General features: G+C 40.4%; 1 protein-coding gene across 1 annotated transcript; it reads right to left on the bottom strand.

The window, feature by feature from the left end:
* Window positions 1-20,004: 20,004 nt before the first annotated feature.
* Window positions 20,005-24,966, bottom strand: LOC148513847 (olfactory receptor 11A1-like). The gene is made up of 3 exons (XM_088481276.1): window positions 24,829-24,966; window positions 23,421-23,580; window positions 20,005-20,945 (listed from the first exon to the last, which is right to left on the bottom strand). Exons 1-3 carry the CDS (start codon window positions 24,964-24,966, stop codon window positions 20,005-20,007), a joined length of 1,239 nt encoding a protein of 412 aa, XP_088337402.1.
* Window positions 24,967-27,302: the final 2,336 nt, after the last annotated feature.

The following is a 27,302-nucleotide window of genomic DNA, read 5'->3' as shown; positions in this document are numbered from 1 at the left end:
AGGTTTATGCCCTCCCTGAGCTCACCTTAGGACACTGCGTTACCAGTGGCATATCTATAATGGGTGCAGTGTGTGCGGGGCACATGGGCCCCCAGGTTCAGGGGGTCCCCGCACCACACACCCTGCACCCATATTATTTTAAACTTACCTGTCCATGGTCCCGCGGTGGCTGTCAGAGCTGCTTAGAACACCGGAAAAATCACCATTGTGGCCATTTTTCTGGTGTTCTGCACATACGCAGTAGACTCCGGGCACACTCTCATGCCTGGAGTCTACTAATGCTCCGGTGGCTGGCCAGCCGCATCAGTCGGCTGCCGGCCACCGGGGGGAGAAGAGGGGGCCCTGCACGGGGAGTGCACATGGGCCCCCTCCTCTCTTAAGACACCCCTGTGCATTAAAGTTTGACAGGTGTAACTCCCAAGTCAAACTCCAAACCTGGTGGGATATGGTGATGCCATTATCCGTCATCTGCATTATGTTAGTGGTGCAAGTTAATGCATTTATCTGCAAACTTTTTGTTGCGCAAAGATCACATTGTCATGAACACAACCTTACATTGCTTACAGCAGAATGCTCCTTCCCACCTCCTCTAAGGTCATACATTTGCAGAATGCATTTAACTCAGAAGTTTCGTATTCTCATATTTTGAGAATACAATGAGAAAATTCACACAAGATACTCTTTAAAAATTGAGTATTGGGCTCAGTATATAACAGGTAGGTTGGTAATAGGATGAGCTAAAATAAGAGTAGAGTTTATTTATTTTATAATTTGATATAAGGTCTCTTAGGAATGGAAAGTACTTTTATGGGTAAGATAAGTGATAGGACAGGTCATAGCTGTACCTTTCTGGATAAAGCACCAGGAGAAATTAACAAATCCAAAAAATATTGTGGTTTATGTAAAGTGACTGGAATGGGCCTGAAAAGATTAGTCTGCCCCCTTTTTGAGTTCACTTTAATGCATTTTGAAGAAATTGTGCTGTTCCCCAATAGCTGAATAACTAAAAGGCTGATTTACAGTTTCACAAAAGTTGGCCACATTGTAGCTATGGAAATAAAATACAACCACATGCAGTGCCGTACACATCTATGCCCCCAGCCATCAGCTTGTGGAAGTAGTAGTCATCATTATCAATGCACAATTGCACAAGCCCTATACATGGTGCAAGAGGTAGATCCAAAATCATATGGATCCCGGAATATGCTAAACTCTGCCTAACACAAAACTCTACCTACACAACATGACGTATCCTGGGAACACGTAGTGCCCAGCTTGTGAGTTACCTGCAATGCCGATGGTCACGCAGTTGAGCGTTTTTTTTTTGCTACTGTACGTCCGCAAACATCCCTAAAAACTCCTATGGTGCATGTATTCCACAGCGTGTGTGCACAAGGGCGGTGCTGCAATTGAGACGCACAGTATCAGAGATGTCTTAGAAAAGTGCTGGAATTACTAAACAGTGACTGGGAGGTGGCTAAACAGATGCACGGAGATAGTCAACATAAAATGGAAGCTGCTCAAATCAATTTGGCTACTCTTCAGGTGCATGAAGGGGAGGGGTCATACTAAACAGAAAAATAGAAAGGGGAGTATCCTCTAGATATCCCCCAGCACACTAAATTGTACCTGCAACAATACTTGAAAACTATATGGTAATAGACATCCAGAGATAGTCGTCTTATGGGAATGTTTTGGGAGTCTAACAGAAGTGATTGTGTACACAGACACTCAATCATTTACATTTGAGGACAAACTCAGACGGAAAACCTGCACTTGCCCTAGCGTGACCAATGGAGGCAGCTAAAGACACTCCAGGTGGCCTTACAGCATCTACACATGCCCAACGTGGTTATCTCAGTCTTTGCACATTTATATGCATGGATCTATGCCAGGGAAATGATTTGCAGGAGCATTACATAAATTTGCAGATGCATAACCTCGAAAATCCGCAGCTGCATCTGCGTCCAACTCTGAGTCAAGCCCTAAGTCCAGAGTTTCCCAAATTCCGACATTACAGTCCAGGCTTTAAGTATATCCATGTTTGAGTCCAGATGGTTATATAAAATTGACTGAGGACCTAAGTAAGTTACCTGTACTCAAACATGGATATCCTTAAAACATGGACTGTGAAGGTGAAGTTTGGGAACCTCTGACTTAGTCTATGTGCACACACTCCATTGCCACCAAGATACACTTGTTCAGCTGCAAATGGAGATGCAGATGAGTTGTGTACAGTTCTGGATCATATATAGTTGTAAACACTTAGGGGTCAATCATTAGGTGCGAATTGTGAGTAACAAGTTTGTTTCTTGTAAGTCACAGACTTTGCATCGATGCACGCTACAGAGAATCCTCCAATCCAATTAAAAATGCCTATTCGCACTACTCGCAGTGGAGGGGTGCAAATTGACTGCCAAATGAGATTTGAGAGAAGTGCATGAAAATGTGGGGAGACCATCCTGGACCCCCAAACTGGATAATTTTGTTAGCAGGACCATAAAGAAGGCTGTTTGTGGGCATTAGGAAGATATTGTAAGTTTTTAAATGGTATCAAATGGCTGATTTGTGTTGTTTTTTTTTAAATGAAAGAAAATGATAAAAAACAATTTTTTTTCATTAATCTCAAGCGAATTAAACAAAAAATGTAAAAAGAAAAAGGAAGAAAGGTGATTTTGGGGTACTTTAAAAGGACTTTGAAAAATGTAAAAACATATGATAAAACACTATTTTTTTTCCAATTAAAAAAATATTGTAATTAAATTTGGAGTGACTAAACTAATGAAAAAGTTGATTTTGTGGTAATTTGAGGACAACTTTTTTATCCCCAAAAAATGATGTCATTATTGGACTTCCAATTGCCTAATTGGCTATTCGAGAGACATCCAAGGGTTTCAGCACAGTGTCCTGACATTTTACCCTTACAATAAAGATTTTCCTTTCATCTCTCACCCTCAGGGAGGGGCAAATGGAAAAATTTAAATTCAGTCCCTCTGGTTCACATTGGAAATTTGAATGCAAAATGAATTTGCTATGTGTATTCGAAGAGAAAATAGTAATTTGCACCTCGCACCTTGGAATTTGCACCTAATTGCATTGACCCCTTTGTCACTGAGCATGCTCAGTGTAAAAATTGCAAGATCCATACACAAAGCAGACATTATTATTATTATTATTATTATTATTATTAATATTTTTTATCTATATGATGCTATAAGTCTCCACCTAGTACAAAAACAGAAAGCATGAAAAAAATACAAATGCAGACCACACATCAGCGCTGTAATTCCCCAATTCCCAGAGGCCTATCTGATCCACCAATTGACATTCAAAACCATTGGTAGGATGCCATCAATGATTGGTGATCTGTCACTGAATTCGGGAAACATAGCATGTTAAAATTCCCCAACTCACCAACCCTGGCCAGTTTTCGGTTGGTGAGTCTGGGAAATCCAACATTTGGTTTTCTATTATCCCCCAAGCCAGCCATTGGCAAAAAGGGCAATTGCAGCAATCAGTCACAGTTGTTTGGGTCCTATTACAGTACTAAACATTGCAGAACATGGGAGGCAAGCTATTTAGCCATTGCTGCATGGGACATCATAATACCCACCAAAGGTTTGGCACCATTGTTTTCAGTTAAGAGGGGAAGATTTTATACAGATGTGTTGTCACACAATGTTTTCCCTCTTGGAAGTCACTATACAGTACTTTAAACTTAGTCAAGGCAAGCATATCTTTTACTCAAAATCTTCATCTTATTTGCACAACTAAAACATCAAAAAGTGACTAAACTATAGATATGTCCACATAGACTTAGCCTCCATACTCCATACGGCTTGAGATGCCGAACCTGGCTGAGGCACTCTGGTAGATGTAGCGTACCATCTTTCATCTTATTTACATTGCAGATACAGCAACACACCTCACAAAGGAGCAGAATTAAGTAGCAATGGTGTTACTGCGCAGATAAAAATCCAGGATAAATGCACAGAGCTATTCAATTATTTTACATTTTACATTCGAGGTAACCCAGCCAGTTAAAATGCAAAAATGTATGGGTTACCCCATGCACTAACTCCCAGAGGATGCATTTAACATATAAATTTGCATTAGGTGCAAATTCTGGGGCTTAAACAAGCAGCTAATTGAATTCACCCCAAAGTGTATTATAGACGCTGGGCTGTGACTTTAACCATGCAGAAATTCATTTTAAACTTGTAAAAGTAGAGATGAGCGAACATTGAAATTCCGAGTCGGCTCCAAGTCCGGCTCAGGTTTTCCCGCCGGACTTAGATCCGAAAACGAGGCAAAATGTCATCCTCCCACTAACGGATTCTAGCAGGTTTTGGATTCTATAAATGTCCCAGTGATCTGTGCCATTTTCACTCTGGCTGTGGAGAGTGTACATAATAGATGTGCTCGGTTCTTCTCTATTGTTCAAGAATGCAGTGTTGTAGTTGTTCAAGGGTGCAGTGTTGTCGGGCAGGGGTTTCAGTACATAAAGTGGGGGGTGCTGCTGTGTTACTGTTGTCCTGTCAATCAAGGGGCTCTGTTCTTCTCTGTTGTTCAAGAGTGCAGTGTTGTAGTTGTTCAAGGGTGCAGTGTTGTAGTTGTTCAAGGGTGCAGTGTTGTTGGGCTGGGGCTGCAGTACATAAATTGGGGGGTGCTGCTGTAGCACTGTTGTCCTGCCAATCAAGGGGCTAGGGCTGCAATTCATAAAGAGATGCTGTGTATTCCAGTAGTGCTCTGTCAATCCAGGGATGCTCTTCTATAGTGTAAAAAAAAAGACCATTTTAAAATAATAATTATCATACATCTACAAAAAATAAAAATAAAAAATTTTCTTTTTTTTGCTAGCTATGCTATTATTTGGTGACACTGCTGGCCAGACCACAGTGTATCATCCACATATTTATGACTCTGCAGGTGGTTCATCTGCACTCCGCAGCGGTTCTTTGTTGTACATAAAGGGGTGCTGTGTTGTTTATCAAGGGGCTGCTGCCTCATCCATGGGTGCTCTCCCCCAGTGTAAAATAAAATAGTTTGGTGACACTGCTAGCCATGGCGCAGTTTATCACCCACATATTTGTGACTCTGCAGGTGGTCCATCCGCACTCCGCAGGGTTGCTTTGTTGTCCATAAAGAGGTGCTGTGTTATTCATCAAGGGGCTGCTGCCTTGTACAGGGGTGCTCTTCCCCAGTGAACATTTTTTTAAAGTTAAATAAAGTTAGCTTTCCACAAAAAATGTTAAAAAAATATTTATTTTTCCAGTTTTGATTGTGTGTGCTAGCTATGCTATTATTGTTTGGCGACACTGCTGGCCAGACCACAGTTAATAATCCACATATTGTGACACTATAAATTATAGCGCAGTGTGTTATTCTTTTTCATAAAAAAATATTGTGACACTGTAAGTGGCAGCGCAATATGTTATTCTTTCTTTTTATTCATTCATTTTTATTCATATTTTTATTCACAGAATATTGTGACACTGTAAGTGGTAGTGCAGTGTTTTACTCATAACAAACATTGTGAGACAGTGGTAGAACAGTGTGTTATTCTTTTCTTATTCATGAAAAATATTGTGACAATGTAGTAGGTAGCACAGTGTTTTACTCATAAATAATCTTGTGACACTGTAAGTGGTAGAGCAGTGTGTTATTCTTTTCTTATTCATAAAATATATTGTGACGCGGTAACCGATATCACATATTTTTACTCATAAAAAATATCGTGACACTATAAGTGGTAGTGCTGTGTGTTATTCTTTTCTTATTCATAACAAATATTGTGACACTATATATGGTAGCACAGTGTGTTAACCTGTTCTTATTCATTGAAAATATTGTGAAACTGTAAGTGGTAGCGCAGTGTGTTATTCTTTTCTGTTTCATAAAAAATATTGTGACACTGTAAGTGGTATTGCAGTACTGTACTCATAAAAATATTGGGACTCTATAAGTTGTAGTACAGTCTGTTATTCTTTTCTAATTCATAAAAAATGTAAATGGTAGTGCAGTGTTTTGCTCATAAATATCTTGTGATACAGGAAGTGGTAGTGCAGTGTGTTATTGTTTTCTTGTAGGGCATTGATACTGCAATATAATATTTAAAATTGGTACAAATTGACATGTGTGCTGTACCCCACTTTGTTTGTGTTTTTGATGTGGAGAATGATCAGTAGAGAGGAGAGCAGGAACAACCTACTAGTGCTGGAGCTGCTGCCAGAGGCATCAGTCATGATGATACTAGTCAATTTACGTAATCTACTAAAGCCAATGCCCAAGTGTATACAGAGCTTAAGTCAGGTCATCTAATATCGAAGAACCAATCTTTTACATTGGTAAAGAAAAAACATAAAAGGAAAGTTTATTTGCAGAAAGACATAAAATTGCCATTATGCCTTTCACCACACAAAGTGGCAAGGCCTTATTTATGACTGGTGGTTAAGCCACTTATGATGATGTAAGCCCTTCTCCCTGTAGACATTTCAAATACAATTTAAATCATTAAGGTACAGGAACCAACTGTGCGCTCAGAAATGTAAAAAATCCCTAAAGAGAGTAAGTGTGTCGGCAGGTGCCATGTGTAAGCCTGACCTTTCCAAAACTGTACTCGAAGAGGAGCCTACTACCACTTGTGTGTCCTCTGCAAAATGTGGGGATGAGCAGCAGAATTCAACATGCTGACATTGAGGATTCTTCTGTAGAAGTGCACCAAGATGAGGAGGATATCTGTATAGCTGACGCTAATAAGGATGTTGATGATGAGGATGCTGATACTGAGGATGTTGTTGATGAGGATGTTGTTTGGGCAAATAAGGCCCCAGTGGAAATAGTTGTTGCCAATGACAAGGAAAAGCCCATTGTCATGCCTTGGCATAAAACAGAAAAAAACACTTCTTATGTTTGAAATAATTTCTACACAAATCTAGACAACAAATATCTATACACATTTTCATGCCAGAGTAAGTATAGGTAGGGACCTTAACCATCTAGGAATCTCCTGCCTGTTACATCATCTACAGATCATCCATCCAATGTGTTTGCGGAATTCAGATACTTTGGCTAAAAAAGTAATAACAAGCAGTCCAGCATCATCTCTCTTCAAGATCCAAGCACTGGCATCTTCACCACCAACACCTTCATCAACAATATCCTCAATTATGATCAGAACTAGTCCTGCATCCAATTTGATAAGGCTAACTCAGTGCTACCCTATCCTGGATTCCTCAGAAGAATTATTGTGTACTATTCCTGATGCTGCTGCTGGGAGTGGATCTTCATCCAAGAAGGGGCCAGGAAGACTACTAGTAGTATTTAAAAAACAATTGACTGTTAAAAAATCCTTTGATGAGGGGGAGCAAACATGACAGCAGTCACCCAGTTATATAGCATATTACTGATGCCATAACATCTATGCTGGCATTAAATGTGCACCCGATATCCGCCGTTAGTGCAGTAAATTAAACACAGTTAATTGAGGTCCTCTGTCCCCGCTAACAAATCTCATCTAGGTTTCACTTCACTAGAAAAGCAATTCCCAGCCTGTACAAGGACATTAAAAATAACTTAACTAGTGTCCTCGAAAATGCCATTGTACCAACTGTCCACTTAATCACAGATATGTGGACAAGTGGAAGAGGACAAACACACGATTACATGACTGTAACAGCTACTGGGTGGGTGCATTGCCTTCAGTGGAACCAACAGCAGCAGCATCTAAGAAACAGCAGGCTACTCTGTGTATCACTGGTTTCACTAAGAGGCATACCACTGATAACTTCTTAGAAAAACTGAGGGAAGTCATTGCAAAATGGCTTACCCCACTTGGACTCTCTTTGGGAATTGTGATTTCTGATAATCCCATCAAAATTATGAGAGCATTACAACAGAGTGAATTCCAACACAATCAACTTGATGGTGCAAAGTTTTTTTTTTAAATGACAGAGCCATGCAGGAGATGCTCTTTCTTGCCCGCAAAATTTCTGGACATTTTCACTATTCAGCAGGTGCATGAAGAAGATTGCAGCACCTGCAAGAAATGTTGAATTTACCCTGTCACCAGCTGAAGCAAGAGGTAGTTACAAGGTGGAACTCCACGCTTTATATGCTTCAGTGGATGGAGGAACAGCAAAAAGCCATCCAAACCTTCACAATGAACTATGACATAGGAAAACAAGGGGGAATTTATCTTACTCAAGCTCAGTGGAAAATTATCTTCATGATTGTGCAAAGTGCTGAAACTCTTTGAAGTAGTCACCTGTGAAGTGAGTTCAGACACTGCCAGCTTGAATTAGGTAATTCCCCTAATTAGACTATTGGAAAAGTAGCTAGAGAAACTTAAGGAGGAGATGAAACAAAGCGATTCTGCTAAGCATGTCAGACTTGTAGATCAAGTCCATTATTTGCTTTGCCAGTATCCAAGTGTTGTGAGGATCTTACAATCGGATCAATACATTTTTGCGACCATGCTGGATCCTAGGTTTAAGTCATATGTCATGTCATTTCAAATTTATTCTCTCATCCTATAGAGCTGCACTCTCCCTCTCTAAACAGTCATACTTTACGAAACTCATCTCCTCTCAGTCCTCTAATCCCCAGCGTCTGTTCACCACTTTCAACTCTCTCCTTCACCCACCCCCTCCTCGTCTTCCCTCCTTGCTCACTGCCCTTGACTTTGCTACCTACTTTACATCTAAAATTGATTCCATATGTCAGGACATGATAGCCAACCAGTCCACCAGCTCTCCACCTCCTCTTTTCCCAAATCACCCCTCCCCATCAACTTTACCAACTCTATCATCCTTCTCCCCTGTATCTGGAGAGGAAGTCATGGCCCTCATCCGGTCCTCCCCCCCTTCCACCTCACCCTTGATCCCATCCCCTCCTACCTCCTCCACTTTCTCTCTCTCTCTGCCAGCTCCCATCTTGCCCACCTCAATAACCTCTCCCTCTCATCAGGCACTGTTCCTTCTGCATTCAAACATGCCCTTGTATCCCCCATTCTTAAAAAATCTACCCTTGATCCTAACCTTTTTTCTAACTACCGACCAATCTCTCTCCTCCCCTTTGCCTCCAAACTCCTTGAGCGGATTGTCTACAACCATCTTACCAGTTTTCTTTCCTCCCACTCCCTTCTTGACCCTTTTCAGTCTGGCTTCCGTTCTCTCCACTCCACTGAAACTGCCCTCACAAAAGTCAGCAATGACCTCCTTGCTGCCAATTCCCAAGGCCACTATTCTCTTCTCATTCTCCTTGATCTCTCTGCTGCTTTTGACACTGTGGACCACCCTCTCCTGCTGAATATCCTTCACTCCCTTGGTCTACGTGAAACTGCATTCTCCTGGCTGTCATCCTACCTCTCTGACCGATCTTTCTCAGTTTCCTCTCATGACTCCTCTTCCCCCCCACAGCCTCTTACAGTAGGTGTTCCCCAAGGTACTGTTCTTGGTCCTCTCCAATTCTCCCTCTATACTTCCTCTCTAGGTGAACTAATCAGCTCTTTTGACCTCCATTATCATCTCTATGCTGATGATACTCAAATCTACCTTACCTCCCCTGATCTCACCCCCTCCCCCTCTATTCTGACTTGTATCTCCAACTGTCTCTCTGCTATCACTTCTTGGATGTCCCAGCAATTTCTTAAACTTAATATGTCTAAGACAGAGCTGATCATCTTCCCACCCTCCCACATCACCTCCCTTCCCACTATTTCTTTATCAATTGATGGAATAACTATCTCATCTAGTCCCAAGGTGCGCTGTCTTGAAGTTATCCTGGACTCATCCCTCTCCTTCAAACCACATATACAGAACCTTTCACTGTCCTGTCATTTCCATCTCAAAAAATATTTTTTTAAGATTAGACCCTATCTCACCAAGGATGCTACTAAAACACTCATACACTCACTGGTCATCTCCAGATTGGACTATTGTAACATCCTCCTATCTGGCCTCCTCAAATCCCATCTCTCTCCTCTCCAGTCTATCTTTAATGCTGCTGCATGGCTTATCTTCCTCTCCAAACACTCTACATCTGCCTCTTCTCTCCTACAAGCTCTCCACTGGCTCCCCTTCCCTTTTAGAACCCAATTTAAGGTTCTCACGCTCTCTCACAAAGCCCTCACCCAATCTTCTCCCATATACATCTCTGATCTCATCTCCGCCCTCTTCGCTCAACTAATGCATGCCGCCTTTCATGCCAGCTGATTACTTCCTCCCACTCCCGCCTCCAAGATTTTGCCCGCACTGCACCTCCCCTCTGGAACTCTCTTCCACTCCCCATCAGACTCTCCAGCTCTTTGCAATCCTTCAAATGGTCTCTCAAGACCCACTACTTCATCAAAGCCTGCCAGCTATCATTCTAACTCCTTGCTACATGCTCCTTTGTCCCCATCTATCCCATCTGTGTCAACCAAGTTTGTCTTCCCCCACCTTTTTAGATTGTAAGCTCTCACGAGCAGCACCATCTACCCTCTTGTGCTTCTCCTTACTATAGTGTCATTTACTTCTTACTCACCATTAGGGCACCTAACACTTGGTTGCTTATGCTCTGTTGCTTATCTGGGTGATATGGTTGCTAATGTAGCAAATATATATTATCCATGTCCTGTATTGTATTGTTCTGTAAGTCACTTTTATACAATTTGTTTTTGTACTTTGTAAGGCGCTGCGGAACACTTGTGGCGCCATATAAATAAATGATAATAATAATAATAATAATAATAATAATAATAATAATAATAATAATAATAATGTCTTTCTTCCCAGCGGACACAGATCTGAAGAGATGCAAAGAGCTGTTGGTAAGGAAATTGTAAGCACAGGTGGCTTGTGATGCAGTGATGGCTCCTCCTTCAGTTTCTCAAGCAAGTGTGGCTGCCAGAAAAAAAATTAAACTTTCCCCAAAAATGACCCACTGGTGTTGCAGATGAGTCAACACAATTAAGTTTTGACATCTGGTAAGGTCTAAAAGATTTGTCTACAATTAATGAGACCTCTATCCGGACTCCATCTGATATGGTCACCATTCAAAGAATGGTTGAGGACTATTTTAATGATAGCATCCAAATAGGCATGTCAGACAGTCAGTTTCACTACTGGCAGGAAAAATGGCAATTTGGAGGCCCTTGCACAAACAGGCTTTGCTTTACTTGAGCTGCCCACCCTCCAGTGTGTACTCAGAAAGAGATTTCAGCACAGCCGGGAACCTTGTCAGTGATCGGCATAGAAGGCTACTTCCTCAAAATGTGGAAAATATGAAGTTCATCAAATTGAACTACAAATTTCATGAGGAAAACTTTTACCGCCAATTACATCCAAAAAATTACAGAGGCGCCTGAGGCTGTAATGATGGATTCCAGTGGGGATTAATTATTATTGTGTGAAGATGATGTACACACTGATGAGGGTGAGGAATCTGATGATGATGGCATCTTGACTCTGTAAAGGCAGTTTGTGCATGGAGAGATCATTGCCAGAAATGCCAGCTGCCCATTGCTAGCTTATTTTGTGGGGGCCCAAGCAAACCAATCACTTCAGCTACAATTGGCAGTCCTGATCACTGAAGTGATTGGTTTGTTAAACTGTGCCTGTCTTGTTTACTATATACAATATAATAGTGGGTGGAAGAGCCCAAGGACAATTCCATCTTGCACCTCTTTTGTCAGCATTATGTGCTGTTTGGGGCATTGCTGTCTGACATTTTTTATTTTATAGTTTATTAAACTGCCATCCTCTCTGCCATTGCAGTGCTACTCTGTGCCATGTTGGAAGCTGAACTGCCACATGTTAGTGCCTTGCTGTTGTTTATCTTATTCAGCCAGTTAGCTTGATGCAACCTTTTGGCCTAAACTGGATTAAATCAATATTGTGAGCTGTGAGGTGGTCAAAATTGACTGGAAATGACTCAAAATAAATGTTATTAAGGTTAATAATACTGTCGGAACAAGAACAGGCCTAAATTATGAGATTTCTGCTTTTTTTAAGATATTTTAATAAAAAATACAGATCCAAAAACAAATCACGCAAGGGTGGATTTGTAAAACAGAATCCAGATCCAAAACCTTGAAGGAGATACTGATTCAAAACCAAAACTAAAACACAGGGGACAGTGCACTTACCTAGTAAAAAGTTAACTAATGAAGCACAACAGAACTTGGCCACTGCATCATAGCACTTAGGGCCTGATTCAGCAGTGATCACAGTTGCAAAGACGCACGCAATCGGTCGACTAATTTGCATTGTGCATGCGTATGCATCACAGTGCGCAAACTAGCAATTGCGATGGGAACTGCATCTGCAGAGACTACATAGACCCAGAGCACAGTGACTGACAGGAAATGCCATTTGTGGGTGGTGATGGGGGGGTTGGGTGAACACAGGTGTGCCAGTGTGTGTTTCAATGCCACTGCATGGGTGTGCATAAATTATCTGCAGTATGAAGCCTCATAGCATGCTCTGAAGTTAGCAATTCCTGAGTGAGGTCCGAGGTATTAACTGTGCGTATGGGTTCAATGTTACTCAATGTTACCGATTATTTTGCTATGTTGCGCAAGTATATGGATGTGATAAGGGGAAGTGGGCATCCTTATGTAAGGCTGTGATCACAATGCGATTGCAAACATTTGCTTTTCACCACTGATATTAGCAAATGTGGTGTGAGCATATTGGCAGAAAAGCGATCCTTGCTGAATCAGACCCACAGGGAAGTGCTGCAGTACAACAAGTAGAACATTGACCTGGGCTTTATGTAGGGAAGGATAGAGCTCTCAGACTCAGGTAGAAATTAAATGGATTTAAAACCAGCCAAATGATAGAGCTGAGTGAAGCTTAGCCTATAAAAATCAGGAGGTCCCTGTGGTTAGGGTGCCCAAAGCCAGTCTTGTTGGACTGTGGGCCTGATTCAGACACGCTCGCATAGTGCTCACAAGCGGGTCGATGGTGGGGTACTGCGCATGCGCAAGCCCCGGAGCCAGAGAGAAATTCTCTCACTCCAGGACTCACTACAAAAGGGGCAGCTGTTGATGTTGATTGACAGCTTGCCCCGTTTTGTAGGCGGGGAAGGGGGGTGGTTACACAAATGGAGGCATTCTCGAAGGGACGCCTGCCATTTGTGGGAGGCCCCCCTGACATCACCAGTGATGTCAGTGGAGAGCTTCCTGCTCTGTTAGAGCAGGAAGCTCTCTGGGGCTTGCGACAGATGAGACCCTACCACAAGGGTCTCGTCGCAAGCCCCAATGGTCGTGACCATCACCTGGTCGCTCGCAAAAGCTGTGGGTGGTCACCCACAGCTTAGCAAGCAGCCAGGAGGCTGCAACAACAACAACAACAAAAATGCCCTATTCAGAGCGAGTGCTCTTCAAAAGCATCTGGCTCTGAATCAGGCCTTGTGTTAGTTTAGTGCTATGGATCACCAAGAAATTGCTTATTTTGCTAGTATGGAAGTTATCTGCTATCCTGTCAAATGAACAAGTCTGTCTAACCAATGTTGCAGTGTGAGCATCATCCTGAAGGTGTCAATACCACAATATGTATAATGCTTGGATATGCAAGACGTGATGAATCAAGTGCCCCCCCCTAGCTTGTACTATCCCTGCAGCTTGGGTTTTCCCAAAATCATGTACTTTTTACAGCCTGTTCCTGCTTTCCAGTGTATAAGGGCAGGAAGGACAGATAATCAGGAGAGAGCCTAGCTGAGGCAGCTCACTGAGTGTGTGAGTGGAAATTGGCCCATTATAAAGCAGATGGAGTGTGTGGGCATAATATAGTGCTGTGGACAGAACTGTGTATTGGACATTAATATGACCTTATATCAATGAGTCTGATCATGTTGTGTTACTGTGTAGAATAGGTAAACTGTATATACAAGTGTTTGTGCCTATTAATGTATAATATCTCTAAAACCTGATATGTTACTTATAGGAGGTATATGACATATGTAATGATGTTATAATGTGTGGTAAGTATGCAGGGGGAAATATCCCCCCTCCTACTGGAATGTAGAGGCAGCCAGGTAACTGTTTTTGCCTGCTGAACTCCCCCACTGGAAGTTCCAAAGCTGATACGACACACAGCCCCCCCTATAAGCTGAACACAGGAAGCTATAATCAGCTGGAAGACCTCTAACATCACAAATGACAAGAAGGAGTTAACAGGGACTCCTTCTATAGCCCAAGGGGAGCCAGCCCCCATATCAACATGATTAAGTTTTCTTTGTGAGACTGGACAGCACCAGAAACCCACAGGTGGAGTAAGGATTGACATACTCACTAACTGCTCTGTAGCCAGCCCCTGCATTCAAACAACCACTACTAGGGCGCAGGGTTGTCACGTAACTGTGGGATAATAAGGGTTTCAAAATGCCAACCACAGGGGTGTTTAGAGAGTCAGAGATCGGATACTTGAGTGGAGTTCCTAGACTGAGGGGCAGGACACAGGCAAGGCTGGGCACAGGAGTCAGGAGATCCTGCCAGCCTGCATTCCATGGACCTGGCTATACAGAGGAGGTCTGGTGAAAGATACTCAGCCAAAGCATATGCTCCCATTGGAATGGTCCCATGGTGTGTGGCTGGTGTGCTAGCAGGAGCTAGGTAACTTGTCGGCATGTCCTGCTCTTGGTGAGCAGAGGACCATCAGGCCAAGTGGCTGGGAACAGCAAATCAATGATGGAGAAATCATTTCCCTGAGAATCGTGGAGTCACAAAGCAGCCTCTCTCAAGTGTAGTTTTCCCCAGCCCAGGCGGGTAAGTGAGACGGAGTAACTGTCCACATTTCAAACACTTGAGGGCCCTCTGCTGTAGGGATATGTGTGCGGGGTCCCCAAAGCTTAGCTGTCACAACTCATGGGCAGACAGTGGATGCTACCCGTATTCAGGGAATTGGCTAGACCTATTCCTGAGGCGTGGAGTCTAATGTGCCGGTGGTTTCCACCAGGGACCTTCGCAAGAAGGTATGGACTTGGCTGCATCTGACACACAGGTCACGGCCCTCAGGTTAGGTTTCCCTATACCGGTGCTGGAACTTGGTCGGTATACAGGAGATTTTGAGCGTAGTCGACTTAGCCTGGTCAGAACCAAATGGACGAAGCGGGAACCAGGGAGCAGACGTAAATGGATCACAGGGAATAGCTGAGGTCAGAACCAGATATCAATGTAGAACCAGGGGTCAGGCAGAATCAGAGTCACAAAGCATGCCAAGGGTCAGAACCAATAATCAGGATATGCACAGGAATGCTGGAGTATGGTAATGGAGCCTATACTCTTGCACTGGAGTGCTCCCAGGAACTTCCTTTTATAGGTCAGAGTTCAACTTGTACCCAATCAGCCCTTCCACTACAGGTGCCTGTCCCTTTAAATATTTAACAGAGTGGCGCGTGCGCTTCTAAGGAAGCCGCGGCCGCCTGCACACAGCCGCCGGAGAAGAAGAGGAGCAGCTGACAGAAGGTGCTGGGCTTCTCCCACCCACTGTCACACACCAGCCAGGACTCCAGCGTCGCCGGACCATTTAAGGGCAACCTGGATTCGGCAGTGCTGTGACATTAGCTAATACTACTGGCATTTCTGTATATATTGTATAATAGTTTGTGGTTGCTGTTTTACACCTTGAATTAGTGTGTATGTAAATAAAGGGATTGTTGTACCTTTGCTATTGTGTCATTTCCTGTGCGATCTAAAGGGACTCATAAAGGAACCAGGGTACTGTGCAAGTTGCTGAAGGGCGAGAGGGCAAAATGAATGCATGCATAAACCCGGTATCCTCAAATAAGATATCCACTTTTCAGCAATGTTAGGAATGTTTAAATTTGAATGGCTCTCTAGGGATAATGGGATAAAAGTATGAAATGTTGATGATTCCTTTTTTGGCATTTTTATATAACAAAAAGATTATTTCCACTTCTCCAGAATGTATAAAAACGCAGACTATGAAGAATTCAGAAGTTTCTCCAATCATGCCTTTGGTCTCTATTAACCACTTGCCTGACACGGTACAGCAGATGTGACCACACCAGGCTGGGCTTTCCCTGACATGGTTGCATCTGATGCGGCCAGTCAGAAACGCCCACTGGGTGGCCGTGGGAAGATAATCTTCCAGCAGCCACCAATCTTAGAGGGACCTCCCAGCTCCTCTGCACCCATAGCTCCTCCCCCTGTGTCCCGATCACTGTGGCCAGCAGTGATCAGGCAGCCTGGTGGCAACCCCCTTTTGCTGCAGAGAGAAGAAGCCGCTGAGTAGCCTGACTCCTTACTCATGTTACCGGTGGCTGTAGAGAGGAGCAGCTGCCGGGAAGCCTATCTCCATTACACATACCCAGCAGCTGTGGTGAGCAGCAGCCGCCTGGAAGCCAGCACTGACCCCACAGTTTGTACATGGTGATTGCAGAGAGCAGCAGCTTCCACAGCTGTCAGTCTTAGCAGGGGAGACCTGAAGTCACTGTTAGTCTCCCCTAGTATAATGTCTATGGAGAAGAAAGGGAGGGGGCAGGGTAAAAAAAGATATGATGTTGGGTGGTTGTGTTGGGTGTGGTTTGGGGGGAGTAAAATAATAAAAAAAATAAACTGCTCACAGGAAAAGGAGGGGGGAAGGTGCAAAAGACAGGGGTGGAATGTTCATTTATAATGGGGGCCTATGGACATGGGGTGGTGCGAAATACCCTCTATGCATTTTTTTTTTTCAAGATAATAGTTAATAATCATTTTGAAAATGCTTTTTAAACTGAATTACAATAAAAAAAAAACCTTACAATTTTTGGCCAGTTTTGCCAGTAAAAATTTTTCCGTTAAGTGGTTAATAATGCCACTGTCTTAGCTAGCTTTGGTGTAAAAGCTTTATGGGCACTTACTAAGTGAGCTTTTGTTGATGGCCCAGTAATAATAATACTATGTGTTACTTTTAAGTTCTGCTGCCACCTGTCTTCATACATGTGCCATAATGACATCTCATGGGTTTGAAGATCTCACACAAGCAGCAATAGGCTAATGTGATACATGCAGGAAAGAGGTTGACAGAGGGGTGAGTTATCATAACATCTCTCTCCACCAACACTATTTTGAATATACAATTAAAATAGTAATTTACAGTCTGAGCACTTAAAAGAATGAAAAAATGCTGCAAAAAGGTTATTAAAGGTGTACACCCACAACACACCATAAAGTGGACACATATAAACAAAAGGGATAAACCTTGTGCAAAATCTCAGACTGGGGATGGATCTTTAGTAGTGATCTCTTAGCTAGACAAGGGTACTCCCCTCAATAGTTCATATATCCGACGTTTGGAACTTTAATTTATTACTTCAAAATGAATAAGTTCATATATAGGTTCACTTCTTAAAAATACAATGGTCTGCCCATAGACTACAAATGTCACTTTTTCCTCAAGAATTCTTGAACCCAAGAGGTACCCAGTGACTGTTACAAATATTATGCTTGATGGTGTTGTTATACACCTATATATCTGGTACGCAGCCTCACAATTGTTTTTTTATATTATTAAATTGTCACTTCAATAAAACCTTATCACACTATTGCCACTCTCCATTGTTTCCCTTTTTATTTGAGGAACAAGAGGCATCCCAGTGTGTATGAAGATAAAAAAGTGACATTTGTTGTCTATGGGCAGACCGTTGAATTTTTAAGAAGATTACCTTTATATGTACTTATTAATTTTGAAATAATAAATTTAACTATTTTGAATAAACTCCAGCTCTAGATATCCTGCATTGATGCACTATCATTGAGAAAAGGGGCAATCTGACACATACACCCCAATGTTTGGTGGTAGAAGTTTAGAAATCCAACAAATGTCTACAAGTGAGAAAGGACTCTCCTTTCTTTTAATAACCTTTGGTGGCAAAATGCTATTTTTGACCATAGTATAGAATTCTGAGCAAGATGATTCTCTTTCTCTTCCCTTGTTATCCTTTATATTAAATTGAGAAAGCACAGGTTCTTCAGCAATACTCCAACCATTTGGTATCGATAGAACTTATTAACTGGATACTGAGGGCCAAATGTGATATCCTAGGTGTTTTCAAAATGGCAGATGCTTTGGTGATTTAGCCACAAGATTTAAAGCTGATTTTTTTTTAAACCAAACCCAATTGTTTCTATAAATCTATAAATTGCTAAAACAATGTCACTGTTAGGACCCCAGAGACCATTACTTTTGTCCCTAAATCTTGGAATCATGCTTTACCTTTCAGCAATTTTTTAAAGGTAAGACAGATAGATATTTGTAGACAAATTAAAATCATTCAGATCATGAGTTGGCTCTGTATGAGCACATTCATCTTTTAAAACTATCTAAGGCCCATGTGGAAACTAACGCTTTAAATTGTGCATTCCAAGTAATGTTTTCCATTTACTTTCTAACCTCAGCTCTATTCTCTGCTACAGACCTCTATCTTGACAAAGCTCTGGACAAGGTACAGTATTTTCAGCAGAGGAAGCATGGTTGGAGTTATCATCATTTTTGGCCACAGACACTACAAAGTCCTGAAAATGAAACATGGAATGCAGTTGCCTTATTCCATTAATGAAATGTCTAAACAAGTTCTGATATCCTTTCAGTAAAATCATTGATTATTTATAATTGTAAACAGTGTAAACAGTGAATGGGCAGAAGCATTGCTGGATATCATTACAATTCTACAATTTAACAATTCTATCATACTAAATTGTAGTCAAGCCAGATAGAGAAATATGATGATAGCATTAAGCCAAATGCAGTCAATAGTATTTTCCTTAATATACAAGTCAAACTTAAAAAAAAAATCTAGTGACACTCTGTTGACCTAATAGTAACACAGCTCCTTGACTAACAGAGTATATTGAGAATAGAAAATGGATATTGATAAACAGGAAAGAGATAAGCCCATAAGCTACATTTAATACCCTTTGCTTTAACATTTTCTGTTTCTTAGCCCAAGTTTAATTGCCTTACCTGTGATATCTTGCATCTCCTGAATTTCAGTAAGGTACGTTTAAATATTTATTATGAATTATTTCTTGGCAATAAGTATTGATATCATCAAGTAACTAGAATAATTTAATATTTTAGATACATTTTGGAATATAAATAATACATTTATTGTATAACTTAATATACTACAGTACACCAAACTTTCACAACAGAGTGAATGGGCTGAATTCAATTAGCCAAAGCTGCTATTCAGCAAAAAAAATCCTATTAGCTGCGGTTTTTACAGGTGCAAATTCTACATACAGTAACAAAAAGCAGCAAAAAGTTTTACCACCTCCTGAGCAGGTGATACTCTAAATTGTTCAAAACCCCAATTTTAAGGTAAAAATGTTGGGACTTGGTTCAAATGGACAGGGACATCCTCCTTAATGACTAATTAGGCAAAATTATTTTTAATTAGCTTAATTTGGCCAATAATGACATGTCAGTTTTGGGGGAAAAAGTGCAAAGTGCAGGAAAATGGGTTAATTTATGTGGGCTAGGTATAAGGGGGGGGGGGCTGTATGAATGGGATAGGTGTTTTTAAGCAGGTGGGTGTTAGAGGAATACTTTGAATATTTTTTTAAAGTGCCTTTAAATGACAAAAATATATACTTATAGGCATTTTTAAGCACCCCCAATTTAAAAAGAACATTTATTTGTCAGAAAAAAAGTTAAATTCTCTCATTATTTGACTGTTCTTGAAACATGCATATACTGTAACAGTCATTTCACACAATTTAACCAAAAATACTTCTATTAGGGTCACTAATACGCTTGTATATTGATATCCTATATCAGTTTGCTTTTTTGGGGCGTTATAGCCAGATTACCCCAGTTCCACCTATGTTTTTAAAAGGTAACACCACAAAGATTTTTTTGCACAAATGCAGCATCGTGACTTTTGGAATTGAATCTTGCGTAAAACGGGTGCGCACATATACGCGATAAGCAAAATTATCACACAAAGTGTCTGATAACATAACTTACTATTTTTTTTTTTGCTTTATCACGGCTAATTGAATTCTCCCAAATATGTCTAATGTGTTTGCTTTATACTAATGATCAGTCTGTGAAGTGCAGTTTTGATCTCCTTGTTCCTTAAAGCATATATAACTGGATTAAACAGTGGAGTTAAAACAGTATATAGCAATGACCGTACTTTGATGATATTTGAGGAATATGATTTTGATGGATTACTGTAAACAGTTATTATACTCAAGAAATAAGTGCACACAACAAATAGATGAGCACTACAGGTGGAGAATGTCTTCTGCCGACTTTCGGTTGAAGGAATCCTGAAAATAGTAAGGAGAATACGGACATAAGAAGAAATTATAACTAAGAATGGGAGGAGCACAACATAAAATGAAGAAATAAGGGTTTCTGCTTTAACAATTGCTGTGTCTGAACAAGAAAGGTCCAAGATGGGGTCGAGATCACAGAAAACATGGTCTATAACAGAGGGTCCACAGAAATCTAATTGATGCAAAAGAACAACTGGCAAAAGAGTTACAGTAGCACTTGTAATCCATGATATAGCAAGTAGAATTAGTTGGAGCTTAAAGTCCATAATGTATGTGTATTTCAAGGGGTTACATATGGCAAGATATCGATCATAGGACATTGCCGTAAGAAGGAAACATTCTGTGCTACCGAGCATTCCATAGAAGAAAAATTGGGCAATACACAAATTGACACAGATTGTTGGTATCTCTTTGAGCATAATCACAAGCATGTTAGGGACAATGTTCGTACTAAATATCATGTCAGCCAAAGATAGATTAGACATGAAAATGTACATAGGGGAATGGAGATTTCTATATGTGCAGACCAATACAATGATAAGCAGATTTCCAAGAATGGTCAGTATGTATAACGCAAGAAATAGGATGAAGAGTAACACTTTATAGTGATGATCTACTTGAAATCCCAGAAGTAGGAATTCTTTGACTAATGTCTTATTAATCATGATGATTTCTTCATGAAAAAGAAACAAAACAAATTGATTTAATGGTCTATATAAGTTTAAAAAACAGTTTAAAATATTTTCTTAAATACAGAATTATATTTTCAACAGAATCTAAAGTTTAACATCTGTGTAAGAATAGCTTCAGTAACCAGGATAACTATTAACAAAAGACGCACAAGTTTTGCTTCTTTACCTCTTCTGTCAATGTCTGGTATGTTTTAAAGTTAATTACATTTTATTTACTATACAACACAGAATTTGTCATAAATTTATCAGGTTTGACAAAATGTGTCTGTGACATTTCCCAAATGAATGTTTATGGTTCAGGTTACGTGGATGACAATGCAATCACAAACAAGCTTCATTAAGTAAAAACAAAATAAATGAAAACAGAATCTATAGAAAATAGATATAAATTCTGAAATAAACTACACTACCTTTTGCTGTGTATTACGTATATCTTAATATGTTGAAATCAAAGTAAAAAAGCATTATTAAAGCATGCAAAAAATTAAGTTCAGTTAGCATGGTTACATAAAAACATATACACTTAATTATCACTAAGTATAACCTTCACCATTGAAACAGAGACAAATATGTATACTTTATGATAACAAGCTTTCAATGAATATAGTTCTAATGACTGAATTATGTTTGTCCTCCTTTATAAGTTATTGTAGATTGTGAGGAGAATTCTGTAAAGGCTCAAACTGAATTATAGTTCTTAATGAACAAATATCCAGTGGTTTCAAATATTACTGCTTTAAAACAGTTGGGAAATCATAACATGTTTATCTATTTATATGTATTCCCTTGTGGCATTTCTCTGGTATTAAATGAAACAAAATGATTATGAACTTTAATATAGAGATGTAATTTTTTATGTTTAAAAATGTTCATCTCTAAAAAAGAGACAATTTGGTTGCCAATCTCTTCAAATAGTAGTGTGGTTAGTCATCTCTAACTCTGAACTGTAACTCTGAAATCTAACTGTGATGTCAAACTATTTATTTATTTATTTATTACTAGTTATTTATATAGTGCACACATATTCCGCAGCACTTTACAAAGAATATTTGGCCATTCACATCAGTCCTTGCCCCAGGGGAGCTTACACTCTATATTCCCTATCACATGTACACACACAAACACACTAGGGTTAATTTGTGTTTGGAGCCAATTAACCCACCAGTATACTATGATTTCTATCTCTGATCTCTAACTCTAAACTCTATCTCTGATCTCTAACTCTGAATGCTAACAATGATCTCTAACTCTGATGTCTCACTCTGATCTCTAATTCGGAACTATAACTCTGATGTCTAACTCTGAACTCTAACTTTGACATCTATCTCTGACCTTTAACTTTGATCTCTAATTCTGAACTCTAACTATGATCTCTAACTCTGAACTCTAACTCTGATCTATTATTCTGATTTATAATTCTGAATTTAATTGCTAACCAAGCAGAATACACTATGTTCTGCAAATGAGAAATACATTTGGAATGTTTTAAAAATAACTACAAAGGAGTCATATTAGCAAACAGCAAAAACTCAAGAATAATGTTTTAATAAATATATCTGGACCAGAAACCCTGAATATCCTTATTTTTATGATAATTTTATAATCTTTAATGTTCTGCAGTTACCAAGGATTAGAATATGAAAATATTTTTATATAAATAATTAGTTAAGTAGCTAGCCATGTGTGTTTCATAAAACAGATGACTGTAGGATAGCATGTTTTTGAAATATTGACAATGTTAATGAATTAGAATACATGGATTGTGCAGATAATGGTAATGTTATTTTATAATTTTACAGAAATTTTACAACTTGATTAATTATATGAAAATTTTCCTTTTCTGTTTGTTTAATGAAATTAATACACACGTTATACACAAACAATAGAAGTAAATGTGAGATTCTGCTGCATGTTTGTTTTACATGTGTGACCTTTTGGATCAAGATGATTACTGATGAATTAATTGATGCCATAAGGCATTTGTGATTGTAATGCTAATGAAATTAAAAGCATAGAACATGTAACAACAGTGCGATAATAAATGGTTGAACAGTGCTAGTAGACAGATTGAGTTTACTGAGGGACAGGTGTAATTCTCAGTAATTATGTGTTTTGACGATAACAAATTATTTTTATCTAATCAATAAAATTATATACTGTAGATTACATACACCATTCTAATATGGCTCTAATACATCGAAATTACAGGTCTTATAAGGCTTGGTTCAAATAAACATCATATTTATTGCTGCATGTATGAAAGCACATTAAATTAAAACAATGCAGATTAAAATTAGTCCAGTCTCTGGTACAAGTAAAATCATAAAATTCATATAGTCATTGTGCATATATTAAAACAGCTGACACGCAGTGTATAACAACACTGATAGATTAAATGAGGAGTCAATTGAAGGACAATCCTGAATAATATCCAGCAGGTAAAAAGTGTGTATTACCAGCTCTAGTAAGCACTCCATCCCAAAGTGTTGCCAGAAATCCTGCCTTTGCGGTTAGTGTAATGATGAATGCAGTCTGGTTGTAGATATCAAACACTGGTCTGGAACTACTGATAGTACTCCAAATATCCACGATCCCAAAGGTAAGCAGCTGTGGAGTCTGTAATTAACCATCTGATTGGTCAGATAACTTAAAATACATCCTATGTTTAAATCACCATATGATTGATCTAAACAGGATGTGTTTTGAGTTATCTGTATACTATAGGTTGGCTCTTATATACGGCTTGCTTTAAATTAAACTTGACCAATCAGACAGTTAATTACAGACTCCACAGCTGCTTACACTTGGGATCATTGATATGGGACTTGGACTCCTGGACTTGGGGCACTAATGCTACTGATGAAGCAATGGGGGAATACCACGGTGAAACGTGTTTAGACCCCACCTCACTGACACAACTATTTAGCAGCAGAGGAGCCATGGTGAGCAGCTGGTATAGGTAAGTGTGGGGGCTGCAAGCTGAGGAGACATGGTGGTTGGGGAACACTGGGCTGAAGAGACAGCAGGGGTCTGTTAGGAGGTCACCAGGGGTAGCACTTTGTCTATATTGTAAGGGGACAAGGTAAGTGGACAACTTATTGGAGGGGGCCCAAGCAACTTAGTTGCCCCAGGGCCCCCACAAGCCTTAATCAGGCCCTGACTCTAGCAGTAGCTGAAGTACAGTCTCACTCCAGCCAGAGCAGGTCTCTAATCATTGTGATGTGGTGCAGACAGGGGGAAAGGGACCCCCAGGAACAGATACAAACAGTGCACGGTCAAGTGGCCATGGCAATGCCCACATGGGGCCCTATATTCTTGGTGTCAGTCACATTCCTGGTGGCTGGAAATATATAGATGATGCTCCCCAGCCGCTCTGTTTGTTACAAGGTTAATCAGTGTGGCTGATCAGCCTGATTGGCTGCACTGATTATCCTTTTAACACAAACTTAGCATTGGGGAACATCCTCTGCCTGTCTCCCGGCCAACAGACATGTGCACAGCATACATCAAATGGTGGCCCTATAACACTGAAATTGTACTGACCCAGGTGGCAGATGGTACCCTGCCCCCTGACCCAGCCCACCTCTGCCAGTGCCAAAGATCCAGTGCTGCATACCAAGGAGAGGTCACTAGTGCCACACTCTCAGTGCCACAAACCCAGGAGAGGTAGTCAATGCTACAGATCCGAGGATGTTGCCAGTGCTGCAGACCCATCAGGGGTCTCTTAATATCCTACCCAGGGAGGGGTCTCTGAGTTTCCTGCCCCAGTAAGGATCTCTAATTATTATGCCCCCTGGGGTGTCTCTGAATATCATGACCAGGAGCAGTCTCCAATGCCATAGCCACAGGAGGGGTCTCACAAACCATAATCTCAGGAGGGGTGTCATTTGCCATAGCCCCAGGATGAGTCTCAAATTCCATAACCCCAGGAGGGGTTTTGAGTGCCATAGCCCCAGGAGGGTTCTCAAGTGCCATAGACCCAGGAGGGGTATTGAGTTCCATAGCCCTAGGAGGGGTCTCTGAGTTGTTTCACAGTACCCCAGGAAGGAATCTAACTTTGTGGATCAGCCCAAGAAGCAATAAAGTGTTGCAAAGTCCAGATGAACTTACAAGTGTGCCACCACAGCCTTGAAGTCTCAGTGGGGGACTCCAGCCTTACTGCCTCAGTGGGGAACTCCAGCCTTGCTATCCCAGTGGTGGACTCCATCCTTGCTGTCCTAGTGGGGCACTTCAGCCTCCTATTTCCTAAGAGGGTGCTGTCCCTCCAGTCTGTTGCTGTGCAAGAACCATCTCATAGGTTTGAATTAAAGATTGCTACCTTTTCAGCAACCAAATTGATTGGCCTGGCCTTTGGCACTAAGTACCTTATTAGCCTGGCCTCTGGGCCTAAGGCCCTTATTGTCATGGCCTTCAGGCCTGACGACTCTATTTCCCTGGCATGTGGGCCTGAGGACCCTACTGCCCTAGCCTCTGGGCCAGAGGAACCCATTGCCCTGGCAATTGGGCCAAGGACCTGTCTTCCCTTGCCTCTGGGCATAAGGACATGTCTGCCCTTGCCTTCAAACATGAGGAGTCATCTACTTTTGCCTTTAGGCATGAGGTCTGAGAGGAGTTTGGTCAATCTGAGGAGCCACCAATGCCTGCCTTGCCTGAGAGGCCAAAGAGTCCTGCTCCACCTGAGGTGCCACTAAAATCCACTCAGCCTGAGTTGCCACTATTCATTGAAGATCATCCCTGCAAGGAGCAGTTATTTATTTTTGATGGTGATATTACTCAGTATGTGGCATTAGTGTATCAATGTACTGTATGGGGTAAATTTTCTAAGATGGGAGTTCTATTAAGAAGTGATGTTGCCCATAGCAACCAATCAGATTCCAGGTATTATCTATTAGAAGGCGCTAGATAAATGAGAAGTAGAATCTGATTGGTTGCTATAGGCAACATCACTTCTTAAATAGAACTACAATCTTAGTAAATTTACCCCTGAGTCAACTTCCAGTCTCTTCTGATACCAAGCAGTAGGACTTATATGCTTCCATAATTATGTGCTTTAGAGGAGCTGCTCCAAAGTGGACATATTCCCTCATAGGGACATATTCAATTGGGTGCAAGGATAGCAAAAAAAGCAACACCTGTCTGTCTGACTGTGACACACTGTGCAGATAATATTAACTAAGGCGATGGCCCTTGACTTTCTGACCATTCTTGATAGACCTAAAAATGCAGTATCATGGCCTTTAGATGTTTGAACAAACACCTTTTTTTTAAATGAACAAAGTGCATACTGACTGCAAAGCACTGTGCAAATAATATTAACTAAAGCAGTGACCCTTGACCAACTGACTGTTAGTGATAGACCTAAAAATGCAGTATCATGGCCTGAAATTTTTTGAACAAGCACTATTTTTAATAAAAAAGATAACATATTATTTTAAGATGGTGGCCCTTGACCAACTGATCATCAGTGTTAGACTTAAAAAAAACATTATGGCCTGATGTTTTTTGAACAAAAATAATATTTTTTTAATCCACACACAACAAGTAATTATTACTATTATTAATATAATAGAATGATGTTCCTGCACTATAATAACAAACAAACAAACAAACAGTACTTTGCATATGGCCTATCCAAAAAAAACTAGCTCAGCCAGAATTACTCTAAGATGCCCAGCAAAGACAGTGTCACTGAACTTGAAGAAGTTGAACTTTAATTCTGTAGCTCAGCTGTCTCTCTTAATCGCCTTCCCCTCTGGTGGTCATGTGACAAACGACTCCAAATCACTGTGGGAGGGACTAATATCGGATCCAAAACAGGCAATATCCAACACATTGAAGATTAAATTTTGCCCCATTTTGTAATCCATAAATAGGGGGGATATTCTAGCCAGAGCTCGTATCAGCTCGGTTCAGTTAAGTTCAGCTGATCTCATAATATGTTCTGTAACTCAACAGTATCTACTCAGATACACTTTTTAAACAATGAAACAAAATATATAACTGGTTTCAAATCTTTTATTAATGTTATTAATATATTTTTATTTTATTTGGATGTTTTTTTGTGGTGACACCATTACATAAATAGTTTATAATTATAATATTAATTGAGCCTTTTGAAATATTCAACTCAATAGCTCACTTTCAATTCTATAACTTTGTTAATGTTGGAGAATTTAACTTTATTTAAGTTTCTCTTATTTGCTTTTTGATACTGTATAAAGTGCATATCTAATGTCAACATGATTCTATGGTTACTGGTAATACTGGATGTACATAAACTGAATCAATAACAAGAGGTTAGGGACATAGAAGAAAGACAAAGTGATAAACCTCTAATG

Source organism: Taudactylus pleione, unplaced genomic scaffold (assembly GCF_031769625.1).
Source record: "Taudactylus pleione unplaced genomic scaffold, aTauple2 ptg000268l, whole genome shotgun sequence".
Lineage (NCBI taxonomy): Eukaryota > Metazoa > Chordata > Amphibia > Anura > Myobatrachidae > Taudactylus > Taudactylus pleione.
Note: the sequence above shows the minus strand (reverse complement) of the source record. Positions and strands in the feature narration are given on the sequence as shown.